Source organism: Strongylocentrotus purpuratus, unplaced genomic scaffold (genome assembly GCF_000002235.5).
Source record: "Strongylocentrotus purpuratus isolate Spur 01 unplaced genomic scaffold, Spur_5.0 spur5_scaffold_4, whole genome shotgun sequence".
Taxonomy (NCBI): Eukaryota; Metazoa; Echinodermata; class Echinoidea; order Camarodonta; family Strongylocentrotidae; genus Strongylocentrotus; species Strongylocentrotus purpuratus.
In genome coordinates, this window is record NW_022145610.1 from 4,264,466 (window position 1) to 4,287,690 (window position 23,225).

General features: G+C 37.5%; 1 protein-coding gene across 1 annotated transcript; it reads left to right on the forward strand.

The window, feature by feature from the left end:
- Window positions 1-17,704: 17,704 nt before the first annotated feature.
- Window positions 17,705-20,241, forward strand: LOC578796. The gene is made up of 3 exons (XM_794922.5): window positions 17,705-18,081; window positions 18,432-18,778; window positions 19,210-20,241. The coding sequence occupies exons 1-3, from the start codon at window positions 18,024-18,026 to the stop codon at window positions 19,288-19,290; spliced, it is 486 nt and encodes a 161-aa protein (XP_800015.3). The 5' UTR covers window positions 17,705-18,023; the 3' UTR covers window positions 19,291-20,241.
- The last annotated feature ends 2,984 nt before the right edge of the window (window positions 20,242-23,225 follow it).

Sequence of the window (23,225 nt, forward strand, 5' to 3'; positions counted from 1 at the left end):
ACAAACTTTAATATGTCATCTGTCATGACAGAGAAGGGTCTTAACTCTGTGTAAAGTACATTTGAATATGAGTTAATGCCCTTCTATCTCTAAGCAGAGTATGTACTGAATATTACCCATATCCCCTGTGGAGCACATACTTATACAGGAATACTTATGCAGAGTATGTACTGAATATTACCCATATCCCCTGTGGAGCACATACTTATACAGGAATACTTATGCAGAGTATGTACTGAATCTTAACCATATCCCCTGTGGAGCACATAGTTATACAGGAATACTTATGCAGAGTATGTACTGAATCTTAACCATATCCCCTGTGGAGCACATAGTTATACAGGAATACTTATGCAGAGTATGTACTGAATCTTAACCATATCCCCTGTGGAGCACATAGTTATACAGGAATACTTATGCAGAGTATGTACTGAATATTAACCATATCCCCTGTGGAGCACATAGTTATACAGGAATACTTATGCAGAGTATGTACTGAATCTTAACCATATCCCCTGTGGAGCACATACTTATACAGGAATACTTATGCAGAGTATGTACTGAATCTTAACCATATCCCCTGTGGAGCACATAGTTATACAGGAATAAGCTTCAACACATTCCAGCAACAAGAAAGCAAATGTATCAATCCAACCTTTGTGATAAGTTCAGTGGTATGAAAACAGGAAGATAAGAGAAACAGAATGGCAAAAGTTTGAAATAAATCGGACCAAAATAGGAGAGTTGAAATTGGCCATTTTGGCAGTGGATTGTGTTGTAGTCACAGACAATTCTACTGTCTGTTGTGTACAAAAATTTAATTTAGTTTTTTTTCTTCTGTTTAGTGCCTTCACCCTTGGGGCACTACTAGGGTACTCAAAGTATCTTATGGATAGGTTATCATTATATTTCCTCTAAAAAGAAGCGACCATCCTGAGTTATACATTTTTAATAATTGACATTTCAGTCATTTTGTGTGTTGAACAGATGGGAAAGTTGTTCTACAGTATGTCACAGTTATGTAATACCGATTCAGCCAATTTGAAGTGCCCATGCCCATAATGTTCACAACTTTCAAATATTCCCAACTTCATTATTGTTTTTCTGATTTTGATCAAATTTTCACACGTCTGCTCTTCTGATTATTCTGCTTTCTTTTACAGTTATTGCCTATTAAAGCTAATCTTGAGCTCTGGTATGGGAATGATATGTCAAGAGAACATGGCTAGAATTCATTCTGGATTGTTTATTCTGTAGTACATTGAATGTTTGAACCAGTAAAATAAAAACAAACTCACAAAAACTTGCTGGAAATCATCTTCGATAAAATCCACAACTCTCATTTGCACATAGTGACCTTTGTGAAGCACATGGTGTTCTTCCTACTTGCCTTGATTTCCTTATCTTTCTATGCTCAGTACTCAGCCCCTATATGTGTTCTACCTTAATCGTTTGGCATGTGTTATTCATTTGTAATCTTGATCATTAAGTGTAAGTTTTGTTGGATTCTGTGAGATTTCATTTGTTATCATTAACAGGAATCAAGCTTATCTTTAAGATTGGATTTTCATTCAGATTTGAAGATCACTTGTAGGAAGTAGAAAGTATGAAAATCACAAAAGGTCTCTGTTTGATAATGTTTTTTCCAATGCAAGGGACTTTCAGTCAGTGCGAGTGCTCTGAGGGATTTAAAGAGTTTTTTGTATATCAATAGAAATATATACCTCCTTTTGTGTGAATTTTCTTGGACTCAAACCTGATGCAATACAATAGGTGTATGTTGTTTCCGAAATACACTGTATATGCCTTCTTCTATGAATTGGTTATATTAGAGAAGTAACAGGCGATTAAAACAGTTGATCGTGTACTTGCGCTGTCATCATGACAGGCAAATTGTGTACATAAAGCCTCGGTCACAAATGCCATTACAAACTGCTACGAACGCCATACGAACGATTTTCAGATAATGGAAATTCGGGAAGACAATGGAAAAACGGAGATACCTACAAAATTATCGTTGGTACGAACCTTTGTGACCATAGCATTAGCTGTTATCAAAGCAAAATTATATTTTCATAAGAGATCTTTGACACCCATCAAAATTGATGTAAAATGATAATTCCAATATTGAAGGAATTGAATGATAAAAATGAGTATGTATGTGAAGGAAGTTTGCAGTGGTAAAAAGTTCTTTCAAAAGTGTTTGCAGTACTAAAAAGATGATTGCATGTCTTTAATTTTCATTACTTGGTTTCATATATATTTTGAATGTGTGTTAAGGGGAAATATGGAATGTTCCTGATTATGAGGTGACCTGAATTTCGCTCAGGTGGCAATAAACTTACATTAATAAGGTTTGGAGATATGTTTGGATATATATACTGAAGTTTAGAATAGCAACTAAATTTTAACCAATGATGATAGATATAAAGTGAAATACAAAAATCATGCAAGACAGTAAATACAATTATTGAAATAATGATAATTATTAAAATTTTTGAGCTATGTATTAATTCCATCATGTCAATTTTTGTTTTCATTATTGAATGAAATAAATGGATAAAAATGTATTTGTCATACAAAACAAACACAGAAGCGGCGTAAAGATGGTTAGAAATAAATGATCAATAATCGGATTCTTTAATTTTTGCTTGATTTTTTGTTGAAGATGCAAATAAAACACCACAATCTTAAAATGATTTCTTAAGATAGTGAAATAAGGTATTGATTTTTTGCCTTGCGGTAATTTCTTGAAAGTGTCAGTGATCCTTTTTTATGGGTTATTACAAATTTTATGTACAGTTACCTGGTTACCTGGTTGCCGCCGTCAGTTGCTGGCGATTGGCGACCACATCTGCACATCTTCTTGTTGTCTTTCTCCATTTGTTTCTATCCTGTCTTAATCTTTTAGCTTCTGAGTATGTGAGACCTGTCCATTCTTTGATGTTATCAAACCACTGCTTTCTCTGTCTGCCTCTCTTTCTTTTTCCTTCTACTTGGCTTTCTATTATTTGTGCTGCTAAGGGGCTCCCACTGCCACGCAGAATGTGTCCGAAGTACCCAATCTTGAGGCGGGCCACTTTTCCAAGGAGATCTCTTTCTGTGTTTAGTTCTTGTAGGACACTGAGATTGGTTCTTTTGTCCTTCCAGCTGATCTTGAGCATTCTCCTCCAGAACCACATTTCTGCTGCCATGATGCGATTTTCATCGGCTTTGAGCAGTGTCCAGCTTTCAGCACCATAAAGTAAAGCACTCCAAACCAGGGTTTTGACCAGTTTTATTTTCAGGCCGGTTGAGATGTTCCTGTCATTCCAAAGTACATGCAGGTCAACCATTCTCTTCTTCGCTATAGCTATTCTGATCTTTATATCAGTGGTACAGCTGGCATCGCTGTTCTTTGTAGATCCAAGATATTTGAAGCTTTCCACTTCTTTGACTGTTTCCCCTTCGATCTGGAAGCTGCGATCGGTATCTGAGGTTTTACCAGCAACTAGGAGTTTGGTCTTTTTAACATTTAGATGTAAGTTGAGTTTCTTGCCGGCATTGTTTACTGCATGTGTGAGACTTACAATTCCATCTTTGGAAGATTCAATAAGTGCTGTGTCGTCAGCATATCTGAGATTTGAGATGTTTTTGCCACCAAATTTAATGCCGTAGTGCGCAACATCTGCTTCCCTCATCCCACTTTCCGTGTATGTGACGAAGAGGTATGGTGATAAGATGCAGCCCTGTCTTGCACCTTTTCCTACCTCAAACTCTTCAGTGTGTTCACCATCCCAACGGATTTTAGCTTTTTGGTTTACATAGAGAGATTGGATTAAAGTGACGAGGTGCTTAGGGAAGCCCATATCTAAGAAGATGGAGAAAAGTTTGTTGTGGCTTACAGAATCAAACGCCTTTGAATAGTCTATGAACATAATAAAAGCTTGTTGATCCATGGCAATCACCTTCTCAAGTAAAACTTGCAAACATACAAGCATGTCCCTGGTCCCTCTGCCTTTTCTGTAGGCAGCCTGGTCTTCTGGTTGCTCTTGTTCTATCTTTTGTTTCATCCTGTTAACAATAATCATGAGTAAGATTTTGCTGGTGTGACTGATAAGGGCAATAGTCCTGTAGTTTGAGCACAGTTTTTGATCTCCAGTTTTAAACAGAACAACAAATTCCTGTATCTTCCATTCATCTGGCCAATGGCAAGAAGTCCAAATGCTCGCACACAATTTGTGGAGAAATTTGATACCATATGGTCCTGTAGCTTTCACCAGTTCGGCTGGTATTCCGTCAATTCCTGGTGCCTTCCCTGCTCTGAGCTTCTTCACCGCATGTTCAACTTCTGAAAGAAGTGGCACTGGTTCTTGTTCCATTGTAGGGACCTTCTCTTCTTTTTGTGGACTCTCATCAATTGGTCTTTTGAAAAGCTCAGTTCCATATTCTTTCCAGTGGTCCATTATGTTTTTCCTCTGATCTAAAATGATGCCGTTCTTGTCTTTTATGCATGATTGTTGTGCTTCTCTGGGGTTGGTCTTGATCGATTTGATAGCTGAGTACATTTCTTTGGCTTTACCAGCTATGTTGAAATCGTTCACTTCCCTGCATCTTTCTTCCAACCAGTATGCTTTATCCTTCCTTATTTTTCTTTGGATTTCTGATCTTAGATTCTTGTACCTTTCTTCCTTGGCTTTTGTACCTTTATCCCGTCTTAATTTGCTCTTCTCTTCAGCTAGTAAGAGGACTTCATTACTAATCCAGGGCTTCTTAGCACGTCTTGTTACTTTACCAAGGGTTGTTTCAGCAGATTCTTTAAGTACTGTTTTGTAGACTGTCCATAAAGTTTCTGATGAAGCTTCTGTGTTAGCTTCTACTTCCGATAGATTCTTCTTGAATTTGGCTTCTGATGAGTTCAAAAAAGACTGTAGAGTTTTGAGGTCTTCAAGTGATTTGACATTCAGTCTTCTTGATTTTGGTATCTTGCTGATTTTAGACAGTTTGATTTGCATCTTTGCGACTAACAGTATATGGTCCGTATCACAGTCTGCTCCTGGGAAAGTTTTGGCGTCTTTGATGCTTGACTTCCACCTGCGCCTGATCAAGATGTAGTCGATTTGGTTCCTATACCTGTCCCCAGGAGATTTCCAAGTGTATAGATTCCTCTTGTGGTGGTCAAACGTTGTGTTTGTTATAATAAGGTTATTGACATGACAGAATTCTGCTAATTTATCTCCACTCTCGTTTCTACAGCCAAGGCCAAATTTGCCTACTCCACACCTGATGTCTTCACCTTTTCCAATCTTAGCATTGAAGTCTCCCATGATTAGTAGTGTGTCACCACTGTTTACTTTATCCACAGTTGTTTGTAGTAGGCCATAAAACTGTTCTATAGTTCTATAATGTAAAGTAAAGTTTTCAAATTGATGCACACCTAGGCTACGTTGTTTATTTCTGAGTTTACATAGCCTGACACAAATATGAACAATTTATGTTGGACAAATTTTGTGTGATGGGAGAGGAAAAATTATAAGGGAGATTGATTGATTGGAGAGGTATATAAGGGTTCGAGAAATAGAAAGATTAGAGAGATAAAAGGATAGGGGAGATAGGATAGAAGAATGAGAGAGCAGGAATGGAGAGATAGACTGATTGCAGAGAGCGAAGGATTGGAGAAATAGCATGATTGGCGAGTTAGAAAGATTGGAGAGATAACATGATTGGGTAGATACTATGATTAGGGTGTTAGAGGGATAGGAGAGAGAGAGAGAGAGAGAGAGAGAGAGAGAGAGAAAGATTGGAGAGATAACATGATTGGGTAGATACCATGATTAGGGTGTTAGAGGGATAGGAGAGAGAGAGAGAGAGAGAGAGAGAGAGAGAGAGAGAGAGAAAGATTGGATAGATAACATGATTGGGTAGATACCATGATTAGGGTGTTAGAGGGATAGGAGAGAGAGAGAGAGAGAGAGAGAGAGAGAGAGAGAAGGATTGGATAGATAACATGATTGGGTAGATACCATGATTAGGGTGTTAGAGGGATAGGAGAGAGAGAGAAAGAGAGAGAGAGAGAGAGAGAGAGAGAGAAGGATTGGATAGATAACATGATTGGGTAGATACCATGATTAGGGTGTTAGAGGGATAGGAGAGAGAGAGAGAGAGATAGAGAGAGAAAGATTGGAGAGATAACATGATTGGGTAGATACCATGATTAGGGTGTTAGAGGGATAGGAGAGAGAGAGAGAGAGAGAGAGAGAGAAGGATTGGATAGAGAGCAAAGGATTGGAGAGATAGACTGATAGGAGAAAGCGAAGGATTGGGGAGATAGAAAGATTGGAGAGATAGAAGGATGGGAGAGATAACATGATTGGGTAGATACCATGATTAGGGTGTTAGAGGGATAGGAGAGAGAGAGAGAGAGAGAAGGATTGGATAGATGGCATGATTGGAGAGAGCAAAGGATTGGAGAGATAGACTGACAGGAGAAAGCGAAGGATTGGGGAGATAGAAAGATTGGAGAGATAGAATGATGAGAGAGATAACATGATTGGTAAGAGCAACGGATTGGAGAGATGGAAAAATAGGCAGTCAGGTAAAATAACCACCACTACTTAAAGCTACTTGCGCCCTCTATATAGCAAACAATGCCTAAGCGGTGACCGTTGGTCCCCATGGTCCCCTTTTTAAATGTTAATTGACAGCTGATTTGATGAGATAACCACCTGCCAGTGACCCGTGCAGGGAGGTCTAATCCCTCCTGGCCAAACTAGTGCAGATATAGGCTTTAAAACTAAGAAACCTACTACCTTATTCGATCACACCTACCACAAACACTTTAACTTTATGAGCCAACATCCTATTTTTTTTATTCATTTATTATTTATCCCTTTTTATAATTTCTTTGCAAATGCAATTTTTTCTCAAAGACCTGGGGTAATTTTTGGTGGAAATGAATGCAGGGAATCAGTGGAACGTTATTATTATTTATTTAATCTAGTTCGTAATATTTCAAGAAGTACTTAAAGTGACATTTAGTAGGGTCACGTGACAATAGGTTTAATAAAGAAATGTGACTTAAGGCGCCCAGACCTGAAACAATCGCGTCAATTTTGTGATGATATGAAGGTTCAGAGTTACATAATTGTAATTAGCTATAAAAAAAAAGCAGACTACTTAGCCCCGAAATGAAGGTTAAAACACAGATCTCTATGCAAAGATTATACATTAGGGAAGGGGAGGCTCTTAATAATGTCTGAGGCCCTTCTGCGCAAATGATCATATTGATATTAATATGCCACTCATTTTGTGTACATAATAGTTTGATAGTGATACATAAATAAGATGCCACCGATAAAGGCTTAATCTATAACAAAGGGGGTGGTTAATTAGTTAAGGCTGACCAGCCCCACCCCCCCCCCCAGACGAAAATCCAATTGAAACCAATTGAACACCAATTTAATTTTCAATTGGTTTCAATTGGTCTCCATAGGTTTTAACAGGTTTCAATGGGACTTTAATAGGACTTCAGATGGTTTCAATTGGTCCAGATTGTCCCTATTGGACCAATAATTGGACCCATTGGTCCCATTGGTCTAGGCCCCATTAGACTTTAATGGGATCCCAATTGGTTTTAATTGGACCAATTGGTCTGAAGTTGGACTTCAATATTGTTCCAATTGAAACCAATTGATAACCTTTTAAAGTCTAATTGGGCCGATTGGTTCAATTGAAATCCCATTAAAGTCTAATAGGGCCAACTGAAACCAATAGGACCAATGTTAATAGAGACCAATTGGAAAAAAAACAAATAGGAATCAATAGGGGTCCCATTAAAGTCTAATGGGGCCTAGGCCAATGGGGCGAATGGGTCTAATTGGTCCAATACGGACAATCTGGACCAATTGAAACCATCTGAAGTCCTATTAAAGTCCCATTGAAACCTGTTAAAACCTATTGAAACCAATTGAAACCAATACTTTTGGAACCAACAGATCTATGCATCTCATGCATATTCATTATTACTTTACACGTGTGACAGAAAAATACATTTATCATGATTTGTTAAGCAAATTAAGACAAATGCACATCATTTTTGTGCTTTCTATTTTCCTTCGGCAATTATTAACCAATAGATTATTTTGTCTGATCATGTTACAATTACATTCACATTTTAGCAATAGATATATTGATTATATGATTACTAACCAAGAAACAATATACATATTTAGTATATATATATATATGTGTACGAGCATGTGTCACTTTAAATGTTACTCTTGAATACACTTCAAATGATCTATGTGAAGAAGTTAATACAATTGAGAATAGAATATACTTAATTGGTGGATAGCTGCCAATATCGAGTATGAAGTATCAGTTTGTCACTGGTTCTTCTACTTATTGGATCGATTTACCAATTGAATCCCCATTGAATCCTAATTGAATACCAATTGGCAATTTGGAGTACATGGAAAGTGAAACAATGGGTTCCTATTGGAACCAATTGGCAATAGGTCCCCATTGGAACCAATTGGCAATTAGTCCCCATTAAAACCAATTGCCAGTTGGTTTCAATGGGGACCAATTGCCAATTGGTTTCAATAGGTACCCATTGTTTCACTTTCCATTTACTCCAAATTACCAATTGGTATTCAATTGGGATTCAATGGGGATTTAATTGGATTTTCATCGTGGGCCCCCTCCCCCCCCCCCTCTTGATATATCCCACTAGCTGCTAAACCACGGATAAGTGATCGAGCCAGGGACCACGATATCGGGGGCTGCAGTACGTCAGGCGCGGATCCAGGATTTATTAGGGGGAGGCCTAAAATTTGAAATCAATTTGAAATTTAGTGTGCTGAAGTTTGAAAATCGTGCCGGTCACACCGGCCGATATTTCGCTCAGTGGGGGGGGGGGGGGGGGGGGGGGGGGTGGTGATCGTTTTTTTTTTTTAATACTCAACGCCCCCCTCCCTTTGAGCAAAAAAAAGGGTAAATTTCATGTCACATTTTTTGTTTTGCCAGGGGCGTCTTTTTTTCTTTTTTCGGGGGCCAGGGGGCCAAGGCCCGCTCCCCCTCCTGTATCCGCGCCTGGCTGCAGTCATACCCGGCACTTTTTTTAATCATACCACCGCGGCGTTGAAATGGACTGATATATAAAGCTCGTTCGCATGCTTTCAAAAGGGCTCTGGAGGCTATGACTTCTTGGCATGATTTATTATAGATATTAGAATGTACTGTGCATTACAACGTAACCACATTATTAAATGACAACATTTTTAGCAGCGTCTTCTTGTTAATTGCATTTTCTATGAGATACATCGTAAAGCTAAGAGATAATTGTTTGTTGGGTACTTTTTTATTAAACAACATGACATGTGTGTTACATTTGTCTTGGGATTGCCGAGCAGGATATAGTCCAGAATCTGCCCGGTCCTCTACTATAATTCCCCAAACACTTGATTCAAGCCGTCACCAGCCCAGCCTATTGTTTCGCCGGGCGTCTTAATTTAATGATCACGCCATCATCGGCTGGGAGCAAGTAAGTAGGGAGAGGTAGCATTACGTTGGTGTGGTGGAGATCAAAATTAAATAGGCCAGATTCTGGACTATTAAAGCAGGATAGAGCGTATCGTGCAGAGCATAATTATGGGTGTGGCAGAGAAGTCATGCAACACTGCAAATTCGTTGTGTAACGTTGTCACGGTAACGACTTAACATAACATTGGGTGGTTCACTCCTTACACAGGGGTTGTGTGAAGTTGTGTAAAAAAAAAAAAAGAAGAATTACACAACAAATTCCTGCAAATTCGTTGTGTAAAGTTGTGTCATTTTTTTTTAACACAACCTAACACAACCCCTGTGTAAGGATCGAGTGAACCACCCAATGTTGTGTAAAGTCTTACACAACGAATTTGCAATGTAGCCTTGTCCACTACGCTTAACACTCGTAAATTTAAATAATTTATTGCAGAGTAACGCAATTTCAAATGTTTTAAAATGGATGAGGCCAATACGTTCAACTCCCAGAACGACGTGTCAAATTAACAAATAAAATGCTGCCAAGAACGATATTGAAAAGTTGCACTTTGATCAAGTAATCAAATTGTCCCGCAAACTGTCAAGTGCAAGTTGTCATAGGACCAGCATTTCTGTTTTCAGGTTTTTCCAGAGCTTTTCTTTTCAGTTTTTATCTCTGTTGTTTTTCTTCAGCCTAGATGACGTCATGTCTTCTTTTATACTAGGTCATGTAACCCTTTCGCGTACGTGGGCGTAGCCGTTTGTTCGTTGTAAGCAGGTCGACAAATCACCACACGAATACAGAATCAAAGACCCTGTAAAGAACATTACAAAATAGAATTTAGCCGTCGCTCCCACCGTCCCACGTACATTGTATATTGACGTATGTTTCGAACTATTTCGTCTTCAATGACATGTATTATGTGTAATAAACGATTATTATTATTAGTAGTAGTAATAGTAGTAGTAGTAGTAGTAGTAGTAGTAGTTGTAGTAGTAGTAGTAGTAATGGTGTAAGGAGTAATTGAGTGGTGAAAGAGTGGTTTATTCCAAGTTTAAAGGACACACTAGTAGTAGTATGTTCAAACAAGAGCTTGATAGATCTGAACAAACATTACTCTACATTCGTAAACGATTCCATGACATTTGCTCCGGCGACAATTGCTCCGCTGTAAATTTCATACACTAATCGAATGGCTAACTTCAACCCTGGATTCAACACTATACCCTACCCTAAACCTAACCCTAAACCTAACATAAAACCCTATTGAAACCCTAACCCTAACCCTACATCTTAGACGAAATAAAGCCCGGAGCAATTGTCGCAGGAGCAAATGTCGTGTCACTTCAGATTTATGGACCCTTATTCTCCGAGAGATTGCTACCATAATGTATAGCCTGTTTCAGTATCAGTATCATTATTTGCTATGAGCATTTTTGTGGTTGCTAGCGTCAATCATATATTTTCTTCTACAAGTAAAAGCATTAACTAGCACTGGAAAAGCTGTTGTCAATGCCATGTGGGTGGGAAATAGAAAGTAATTTGGGAGCCATTCAGAAAATACTCAGAAATCCATGATATAGCTATTTGGAATGTGTCCAATCAATAGAGAGTCTGAATGTACCCAAGTAAAGCTTGAGTGCTTTTCATTGGTTGATTACAAGTTCACGATTTGCCCAGACAAAGCTATAGTGAGCTCATTTGGTGTATTACACAATGGTTTGAGTGACCATTCTTTATGAGCTACCTAATCTGGAAAGCTCATGTGAATAGTTTGTCGTTCGTTTATTACCCAACCTTTAGAAAATTCCCTCAAGTAGATTTTTGACAAACTAAAAGCTGATCTGTGATCGTTAGAACAGGGTTGCCGCAGGGTTGAAGTTGAAGGAATTAATTATCTTAATGAAGCTGTAATCAAATAGGAAGAGCTCTTTCTGTGCACAATAGATAAATACATGCCATTGAACTTGAAAACAAAAAAGCCCGGGAGTCTCAGTCAAATATAAATACTCCAAGCATGCGCGACAAAGAAAAGGGGTGTGGACGAGGTCCGAGCGGTGCCGCATTAAAGCCCCTCTACACTAGTTTGTCCAGGAGGGATTAGACGGAATGATCATGATTGCAATGATTTCAAATTTATTCATGTTTCCAACAAAACATTACAAATCAATTATAAGCATTTAAAACAAATGTAAGAAATACATGTTGGAAACAGAGGGGTCCACTAAAACGCAATGCTTGTACAAGTGTGAACACCTCATTGATTGATTGATTGATGGATTTTTATTCGCCAAACTTCCAACATACAACAAAATACAAGAATAAGAGATCAAAATCAGCTTGAACAGAATAACCCACGAAAGCTCGAGAGCTTCCCTCCCTGTATAGTCACTGAAAGGTGGTTATATCATCAAAAAGGGGGAAAAGAGGACCACGGGGACCAATGGTCATCGATTAGGTATTGTATGCTATGTAGAGGGCCCAAGTAGCTATAACTAGTGCAGTGGAGATTTAAGGGGTTCGAATAGTCCGTTTGGGGCCATTTTCAATAAAAAGAGTACTTTTTCAAAATGGTTCAAAATCCTGCTGTATCCGCGCGAATATACGTGTTTAGGGATATTTTTCAATTTACTTATTTAATCACATTATTTATAGAGTAGTCATACATTTACCACTCGAGGTAGTACGAATTAGCCAAAGATGTAAAAGACCAATATGTTTGTGGAGATATACAGTAGATAAAATGCCAAACATACGTTTTCAAAATGTTGATACTTTCATGTACATACTTTCATGTACATGTTGTAATTTGTTGCAATAGGTATGGTTCCAATAGTACTGACTGGTGTGCTTTATCTGTGTAAAGAAAGAAAATTGTAAGCTGTTGTAACCATTGACCCGCGAGAATAGATAATATTTAATCAAATCCGTCAAACAATCAATCAAATTTTATTTTATTATTTATACAGAAGTTAACAATTTTCTTCCCTGGGCTGATATTGTTGGGCGTCATTGACATAGTGTCAATTTGTTCATGTGTAGTATTATACATTTATATTTTGTTTTGTATTGTAGAAAAGTAACTGTTCATTGTACATTGTGTACTTTTTGTAAACACAACATGTACTTTATATAAAATAGATCAAATTTGAAATATAATCCTTTTTTTAAAGAAAGTGTACAGTTTGATGTTATTGCTTTGCTATTGAAATAAATGTTTACATTGTGAATTTACATCACTGAGAAGCGCAATTTGATTCATTTTACATTGTCAACAACTTAAATGGTAATCCATATCGCACTTCAAATTACTCAAGGGGTTACAATATTATTTTACAATACTTGTTTAGGAGTACACTTTAAATCTTTGAAATACCCGTTTAAGGTGTGAATTCGGGAGAAAAAACCACGCGAAATCCTCATTTAGGGTGTATTTTGACTTCAGAAGAAATCCTCGTTCAGTGGGAGTCTGGAAAACCTATGATCACGCATGCTTACATTATTTCTATGACCCCCGGGCAAAAAGGTTTGCAAAAAACATAGAGTACCGAAGTGTGACGTCATTACTGGCAAAGTTGACAAGGTTGCTGATGCCAAACAATGTTGTTGTGATTTGTTTGGAACTAGTAACCTAGACGATGAGCGAATATGACGGTAGCACTAAGGTACTCTATTTCCCTTGATTAACCGATTATGTATTGAGGCTCATGAAACATCGTGACAGAAAAATGATAAGTAAAGCTTAGAAGAAAAAAATGTGAGATTTGTTGGACACATTATATACGATTGACAAATAAGGTGACATTTGAAATGAGACGAGTATTAAAAGAAGAAATATTTTATTAAAAAACTATAGGTTCTTGTCAAGATAGAACAAAGTCTTAAAAATATTCGAAAAACTATTACCAATAAGTAATTAATTAAGAATTTCCCTTTTCACGTTGACCAATGTAAACAAAATAGCTAATGATTTTAATGAACCTTTTTGTGAATATTGGAACTCAAATAACAACTCTAACAACAGAAGATCTTATGTTAAGAGAGTACTGATTATACCTGTTGTGTTCCTAAAGTTGCAGAGTCGGATGTTCTGAAAGAAATTTATCAACTAAATAATAAGAAGTCAGTTGGGGTTGATGATAAAGATTCTTTTCTATTGACAACTTGTGCACTGGAAATTACAAAACTAATCATTTATTTAATGAATAGTTCATTGTCTGAAGATAAAGTGCCCTCCAGATGGAAGATCGCCAAGGATGGAAGATCGCCCCTTGTAAGATCAGCTTGTTTGTAACTGATAATTACATACCTATATCCGTATTAACCTGTATGTCAAAAATGTTAGAAAAGATTGTACAGCAACATTTCATTCGAATTCTGCACAAAACAACATTTAAGTGATGATCAATCATGAATAAGCCATAGCTTAGCATTCTACCTGCACCGTCCTTATTAAGGTAACGGTTTCAATCAGTTGATAAGGGATTGTATAAAGGCAGGCGCGTGTACGCAGGATTTTTTTCGAGGGGGGGGGGGGGGGGTTAAAATTTGAAAATCACGTCGAAAATTTCACAACGACTCAGCCGGCCGCTGAATAAGGGTGTGTGTGTGTGGGGGGGGGGGGGGGGTAAGAGGACATTTTGTTGTGTGTGTGTGTGTGTGTGTGTCTCAAAATTTGAACATTTGGCCGATCGATATTTCGTTTTGAATGGGGGGGGGGGGGGTGGTAAGCTAAGTTTTTGGGATCAAAAAATTAAAACAAAAACAAAGGGGGGTTTCCTCCAAAACACACACATTAAAAAAATTAAAGGAGGGTTCAACCCCCCCCCCCCCCCCCCCCCTCCGTACTCGCCTGTATACAGGGGTACTTTTTGTTGATCTTCCTAAATCGTTTGAATTGGTCGATCATAGAATTCTCTTGGAAAAAAAAATGGTCTAATATTAGTGTAAATGGTGTAACGCACTATGTATTAGTGGTTCAATGACTGTCTATCTTATCGTAAAATGACTACTTCTATAAATAATGTTACTTCCAATGAATTGGTAGAAACGTATGGCGTCCCGTCAGGCTCAATAGCATGCACGGAATGTCGGTTTGAAGAAGCCATTGGAAATTGTCAGATAATGGGATCAAACAAGGAGAGAGAGAGAGAGAGAGAAAGAGAGATAGACGAAGAAACAAAGGAGGTATAGTTGAAAGAAAGGGTAAAATACGTTGGGCCTAAAAAGATGGAATAAAAAAGAAAGATAACAAAGTTATTAGATTTTAAAACGTTTTTTTTAAGAGAAGAACAACCCCCCCCCCCCTTGAAAAAATCCTGCGTACGCTACTGGTGACATGGACTGTCGCTTGGAGCCCCTCAAAGCGCCAGATAATGCAATCAAACTGGTTAGTGTACAGTGATTAATATATTTTTTGCTCCGGTTTGCCTCTCATAACTTTATGTGTGTGGTTTTGTTTTGTGATGAGAAGCTATGATTATGGTGACGTCAGAATGACGTATGCAGCAGAATGATTGACATGGTTCAACTGTTCCCTTCACAAAATACAAAGCCACAAGCATGATAAGGCACTAATAACTGTATGTTTTCCCACACACATTTTTACAAATCTCTTTTGAATTCAAATTCACGCATTATGTTCTTCGCATTCGCCGGAAGATTCTGGAATGTTCACAGTTTTAATAAATAAAGATAATCAACAACAAATCAAATGTGAATTTATACATTTAACATTCGAATAGGTCGATGGTCAGTCGATTTCAACATTTGATTTGATTTGATTTGATTTAATTTGAGCTATTTATATTTCAATATGAACATGTTCAAACTACGAATAAATTCAATAGTTGACATGAAAAAATGTAGTCAGTTTGTATAAGATACAAAATAGAAACTTTGAAGACTCAAACATGATAATGGAACATTGTTGAAATAGATTTGTACATTGAAATGGATAACTTTGTAGTTTTAGCTTAGATCCTTTTGAAATCACACATGGTTCTTTGGTGAGTAACTCTCAAAGGATGTTGCCAATCAACCCCCCCCCCTTTTTTGTATAGACATTCCGTATAATATATACACACTGTAAGTCAGTAAGTATCAAGGAAAAGTTTACCCAACTATGGTAGTTTCTATTCCAATAACGTTATAACCTATGTGTAATATTTCATGGTAAAGGGTAAATAATATCCGGTCTAATGAAACCACAATCAGAATTGTACTGCCATGGTTGACTGAGCAGCAGAGGGAAAAAAAACCAACAAATACCCCAAAAAAATAATGAATGTGGGCCAAAAGCCATTATGTGTGTGTTATCAAATTCCAAATATAATTGCTCTCTTTTCTACATTGAAATAGGCAGTTGAAAAGAAAGGTGTTAACATCAACTCAAAGTCAAGGAAATGCTGATTACCAACAAAATGTATAATATTCTCTTTGCTTATGTTACAATTATATTACAATCTTGACTTCATTTGCAATCCTTGTATATGGGCACCCTTCTCATTGAATGATACAAATGCATAAAGTTCATTCGGCCTGTAATCTTTATTTACTAATGAACTCTACTGTCAATTTCTGTGATACTGATCATCATAATTATGATTGTGTTCTTTCCTGCGTGCATTTGGTAACCTTTGAGTTTTCATTCGCTATTCGAGATAAACCGTATCCGGACACCTACCCCCTTGACAACCACCACCGGATAACCACCCCTAGGATAACTACCCTCTAGGATAACTACCCCCTAGGACAACAGCCCCCTAGGACAACCACCCTCTAGGAAACCAACCCCCTATTACAACTACCCCTAGACAACTACCCTAGGACAACTACCCCAGACCATTTCCCCCTAGGAAAGTTGTCCGGGGTGTTTCTCCTAGAGGGTGGTTGTCCTAGGGGGAAGTTGTCCTAGATGGTGGTTGTCCTAGGAGGTTGTTATCATCCTAGAGGGGAATTGTCCCGCGGGAAGTCGTCCTAGAGGATGGTTATCCGAAGGGTGGCTGTCCAGGGATAGGTGTCCTAGAACACCCTATGCTCCTTACATGTGAAATGGCGCAGCGGACAAGACAGCAGAGAGAACTTATATATCATTAGGCAAGTCGTTGGTAGGCTGTTCAAAATAATTAAAGGTTATATGGATTGAAACAAGGTTCTGTGGAAGCCTATATACATTGTGTCATTTAAAAACAATAAAGCACTGCAGCACAAATCATTATTTAACTTTTTAAAGGATTTAATACCAAAGAACCACAAGTAGCATGGCCTGACCCTCACTCGTTTCATTCGTTCCATTGGGACAAATCGATTTTGACAATACTCTTTAAAGACCCTGGTATTCAGTCTCTCGTGGCAGATATATTATGAATAGGGTATCATTGGACAGAAAATGGTTACTCTTCATCATGAAATAAATTTCAAAGTCATATTTAATATGACATTTAATTAGGATCTACCAAAGGCAAAGTTCGTATGCTTTTTTTTAACGCACTGTATATGTACAAGTTCATTAACATTATACATTCTGTTAATTTTTGTTTTCTTCTCCCAAAACTGAGTATTGAATATATTATATCATATATAATATATATATTATATATTTTATCCACAATCTATAAGAAAACAATCTATTTGAACAAATTTAATATCACACTATCGCTGGTAACTATTATTATAAGATAAAGGCATTTCGAGAGCATGAGAATAATGTCGAAGACATCAGATCATGCTCAACTTAGCTTATTTTTTGTACGGTAACATGGAGAAGTATGAGGTTATACCTGGGAGACTCTCTGTTTATATCTCAGTCACACCACAATGCCGATAAAAAGCCGACTCCGTTCGGATCCATTCTTAACCATTGGGGGGAATGTATGTTTTGATTCGGTCTGTCGTCGGCTTGGTGTCGGTCTTGTATGTGTGGCAGGGTCTACTGCTTACCACACACGGCATGTAGGCGACAGTATAATTCGGTGTGAAGTGGAAGCTTGCATGCTCGGGCAAACAACTAAAATCGCACAACCATACATTGAATACACACAAAAGAGGCCTTTCAAAGTTAACAAAACTTTCTTTGGGCCCACGCCCATAATCTAGACAGGCAAATATTTCACAAATCTCTATTGACGTTCGTCCTATTGTCGCCGATCTTTTGTTCCCTCCTGAGCTATTTCGGTCCCAGTATATAAAGCGGAGCTTCACGAGACGAAAGGCTCATTCCGTGCCTGAGAAGCAACTCCGGCGCTCCTGCCGAAACCCTCTCTCTCCGTGCCCTCGCCCAGATTTCGTCGGTACGTTCAAAAAGGGGTTGATCAAACAGAAACTTGTACAACAGACTATAAAGTTGCCAAGGAGTTTGATGACGTTTGTCGAATTTGATGACGTCTCTAGTAGTGTGATATTATTCGCTGTCCAACTCTTGGAACCTCATTCGTGACTTGGAAACTCGAGAGCATCACACAGCACCCAGCACTGATATTCCATCTCATCAACTCTTAATCAAGGAATACCAATTAACACCATGGAATCTTCATCAGTAACAACATGCTGCCTTGTGTGGGCTTCAATGATAGCAGAAGGTGAGTTTGATTTATTATTCATTCATTATTTTCATTTATCAGTTAAAGTGAGTTTAATTTCAAGCTTAATTTCGGTGGGATCGAAAATTCCTTAGACTATATATCCCATTGGGTTATCGATATTTTAGCTCTTCTACAACAGGCCTTTTGACCCACTGATGCATTCCATTGCTTAATTGCTTTGGACGTTTGAACAGGTTTTTCATTTTTTAAAAACAATATCAGATAAAGCAACCAAAGCTTACATTAACCTTTTCATTGCAATTATCTAATATTTATCATTTTTCTTCAATTAAATAGTTTTTTGCATTGATTATAATCATCAATTTTTCCCTTTTTTCTCTCGGCAGCTTTTGGAAAATCCTCCAATAACCAGGATAGCTCTGACTCCCGCGGAGTCGCCGTCGCCGCTCCGGCTCTCCTCATCGCACTCGCAGTCTCCATCATGGCCGTGGCCGCCCTCTCCATCCGTGCTCTACGACGAAATCAACCCGCTGAGATCACGATTCACCTCGGCTCAGCGAGCACTACCGTAGACGTCGATGCCCTAGGTCCACCGAGCCTCGCACTTGACCTCGATGACGACAACGTACTCGACTTCGAGGAGGAAGAGGAGGACGAGGAGGCGAAGGAAGAAGCTAAGACCAGGAGATTGGGCAATTTGGCTCAGGTGATGAAGAGTGGCAGATTTTTTAGGGTGAGTTTTGTTAAGAAATGATATGTCCCTTGATCCTCCCAGTAATCTTCACAAGGATATTTTATTACATCAAGTCTTTAAAGGGCTGTGAGGAGTTTAAAACATATTTCAAACTGATATCTTGTTTCGTATTTGAAAGAAAATCATGTATATATGTCAATATTTCGTTCATAAAATAAAAGCATATCGATATGTATCCGTATTACTGTATGAAGTACAGTAAAATACAGAAAAGATTAAAACTCATCAAACTTGTTCTTACCCTGTTTCTTTCTTTTAGATTTTAATTTCTTTGTTTATTTTCCAACCGCGGTTTTGATAAGTTTATGTGTCTCATATTCATTTTGTGCCTGTATAGAACTATGACTTATTCATGGTTAATGCAATGCATTAATATTTTCTCTTTTTCTCTTTTTCTTTTATTTCATTAGGCGAACGGCATGGAAGAGTTGCCCTATTCACCCAGGAGCTGCCGCAGGTTACTGGCTTCCTCTTCATCAGAAACAAGATAATGATTATTCCCACCTTCGCCTGTTGGAGATAAAATCGAAGTCTTGGAAACCCCTCGCGCGGCGTTCCACAACCCTCAGTCAAAAAGTTTCATGACAACACCAGAAATGTGATGATGACCTCGTCGACATCATGAAGACGAATATCTTACAAGCCGATCACGAAACGTCGACATCGCTCATGAGCGTAAAGGCATCGCGACTTCTCGTGGTTGGGGCTTTCAAGAAAGAAGGGCTAATGATCGAGTCCAGGACTTTCCAAAGATTTGTTCATATATCAAAGAAACATTATATCAGTACTAAATAGACGTTTTCTATCGGAAAGGAAACTGAAACGTCACAGACTTTATGTAAATAAGATAAATTATATTTATTTTTATCAACATCGTCAAAGTAAGAGGTGTTATTAATGCTATTTTTTTTTTATATGACTTTTACTGAAAAGAGTTGCAATGAATGATAAGCTTTATGATTACAGTACTACGCTACGCACAGAATGATAAGATGAGAAATTATCCAGTTGAACTTCGACAATATTTTTAAAAGATACTGTCTCGTAAAGAAAAATCGAAGCTTCAAAAATAATGCATGTTTCTTGCAAAATTTACATTTTATTTGGTGTCGTTTGAATCTAAAAAAAAAATTCTTCATGGACTCGTGGATTAACATGAAATAACGTAATTCTTTTAAATTGCTAAACAATATTTCAAATTTGGAATGGTTTTACCGAAATAATCGGGTAATATAGTGGACAAAAGAAAAGATTTCCTCATTAAATTTTTTTTTTTTAATTGTCAAAGAGAATTGAATTGATAACATATGCGTTATACGGTAATATTGCAAAATTATATGTATACCCCCACTAAATGGTGCGTAAGAGCCTGAATGATTTGTTATTGTTATTGTCGTTATGCAGAAATAATATACGTGAAAAATATTTCAAAGAAAAATTAACTTGTGGTTTTCATTGTTCTCTTATTGACGTCAGACTGATCGATGATTGATATGCATGAATTGAGGTTCATATTCTTAGACTTACGCAATAATGTACTTGACAGGTTTACTTTGGCGAAAATGTGGTTGTTGCTAGAGAAATGCGTTGAAACTTGAAAGGTGCTGTTGATAGTTATGATGAGGATTATTATGATAATATAAATTATGAGGATTATGATGATATAAATGATGACGATATAATTGATGAGGATTATGATAATAGTTATGATGAAGATGATGAGGATTGTGATGATGGTGATGATGATGATGATGATGATGAGGATTATGATGATGGTGATGATAATGATGATGACGATATAAATGATGATGATAATGGTGACGATTCAAATGGTTATGATGATGATAATGACGATAAAAAATGATGGTTAGGATTAAAATGATGATGATGATTTTAATGATGATGATAATGATTGTTTGTCAGTTTTATAAAAAGTTATATAAAGTTTTATATAAAAAGAGAATATAATCTTGACAAAAGAACCCCCCCCCCCCTAAAAAAAAAAAAAAAAAAAAATTATATAAGCATATACACTGAATATACAGATTACATAAGCAAGAAAAATCGTAAGGCACTATTTTGAAATCAACAACATTAAAAACAAGAAGGAAAAAAAAAAAAAAAAAAAAAAAAAAAAAAAAAAAAAAAAGCGTTTTTAGCTGCACTTTCATCGCGCAGCTGGTCTCTTTAATTTGATCTCCACCACACACACGCAATGCGGCCTCCAACTACTTCCCTGCTGCCAGCAAAAGATGGCGTAATCCTTAAATTTTGGACGCCCGACGAAAAAGTTCTTAGGCTTGGTTGTGAGCACAATAATGAGTTCTTTGATGACGCCATCTTCGGTGGCTTGAATCAAGTGTAGGAAATATAAAGAACCGGCCAGAATCTGGACTAAAGTCTTCCAGGGGAAAAAATAAAACGGAGAAGAAGGAAAAGTAGAAAGAGAAGCAGAAGAAGTAGTATAATAATAATAAGAAGAAGAAGATGGACGAAAGAAACAAAGACAAGACAATACAAGAAGAAATAGAAGTTAATCAAATTATACTGAGGTCTCACGGTATTGACAACATAGAGATGTGCAATTGCGAATATGAAGGGGGAATGGTTGTGTAACTTGCCCTCCTCCCCCCCCCCCCCCTGTAGAAAAATGTGCGTTTGCAGAATCTGATGATGATGTTGTTGATGATGATGATGATGATGATGATGATGATGGTAATGATGGTAATGTTACTGCTGCTAATGATACTAATGATGATGATGATGATGATGATGATGATGATGTTGATGATGATGATGATGATGATGATGATGTTGATGATGATGATGATGTTGATGATGATGATAATGATGTTGATGATGATGATGATGATGGTGATGATGATGTTGATGATGATGATGATGATGATGGTAATGATGATGATGATGATGATGATGGTAATGATGGTAATGTTACTGCTGCTAATGATACTAATGATGATGATGATGATGATGATGATGATGATGGTAGTTATGTACGAAAACACGTATTATTATTCATTAAAGATAATAATGATGATAATAATAGTATAACAACATATACACGAAGAAGAAGAGAAGAAGAAGAAGAAAAAGAAGAAGAAGAAGAAGAAGAAAGAAGAAGAAGAAGAAGAAGAAGAAGAAGAAGAAAAAAAAAAGAAGAAGAAGAAGAAGAAGAAGAAGAAGAAGAAGAAGAAGAAGAAGAAGAAGAAGAAGAAAAAGAAGAAGAAAAAGAAAATGAAGAAGAAGAAAGGGAGGAGGAGGAGGAGGTAGAAGAAGAGGAAAATAGTGAAGAATTTCTAAAACGTACGAAAATACCTGTTGTCGTGTGGTATTGTACCAAAACCCGGTTAATTTAAGTACCCTCATATCATTTTATACCCTGACGAGATGCCCATTTGAGATGCACTTAAGTTCCGAGTGTATACATGTATGTTTATTAATCCCTTCCCATAGAAAGATCAAGTGCATTCATAATCCACTTACCAGGATTTCATGACTTCCTCATTCATGTCTTTGTCCTTTTGACACTATGTAACCTACCCTAGCGTTCTGTATAAATTATCGTAGAGGGTGGTTGTCTGGGGGGTAGTTGTCCGGGGGGGGGGGTAGTTGTCCTAGGGAGTAGTCGTCCTAGAGGGTGGTTGCTGTGGGTTGGTTATCCGGGGGTGGATGTCCAGGGGGTACTATGTGTCCGGATACGCTCTCAATCTTTCTAGCTGGCTCTCTCTTCATCTTGTGTTTTACACATTTAAATATGACTCCAGAATAACAAGCCTCTCCTTGCTGCTTCATTATACCTCGCCTACTGCCTATATCTCATACACCGATCCCAACACAACAGTGTGAACAAAATTAAAAAGTATCAACCTGGCAGAGAATAGAAAAGTGTTCTGTATTCAGGCTATGTCAATCATTATAGCATGCCATTCTCTCCTCTCCTCTGACTCTCTGTATATTCGCTGTATCGAACATGAGTTCTTGGACCAGAACAGTTGATGAATCTCACTATTTTGTTCTGCCTTAATGTTCAACTTCTTTTGGTCTGACTTGTTTATGATTAGGAGCCAGAGTGAATAACACTGAGTTAATATAGGAAATATATTCCTTCAGATGGTCATATCTCAGCCAATACTCAACATATTCAATTGGTTTTCTACGTTTGGACATTATTTTTGATGCTCTGTCGGAAAATGAAGAACATATTGAGAAATTCTAAAAATAGATTTATATGACGTCACAGCTTCGGTACTCTATACCATGCAGGGTTTATAGCGCAGTCGAACAAACATTCAATAAGAGCAAAACGGAGTAAACGTCTTGCTTTTAAATCCATACAACTTTGATATCTGTACACAAATTCGAGACGAGAATTTGCTTTTTAGACAACAGTACTCACTCTTTTAAA

What these genes read in the sequence shown, in the direction of transcription:
- LOC578796 (XM_794922.5), top strand. Translation starts at nt 18,024, where the DNA reads ATGGAATCTTCATCAGTAACAACATGCTGCCTTGTGTGGGCTTCAATG. An exon ending in GGCTTCAATGATAGCAGAAG is followed by an intron (nt 18,082 to 18,431) that starts GTGAGTTTGATT and finishes TTCTCTCGGCAG; the next exon opens with CTTTTGGAAAATCCTCCAAT. An exon ending in AGAGTGGCAGATTTTTTAGG is followed by an intron (nt 18,779 to 19,209) that starts GTGAGTTTTGTT and finishes TTATTTCATTAG; the next exon opens with GCGAACGGCATGGAAGAGTT.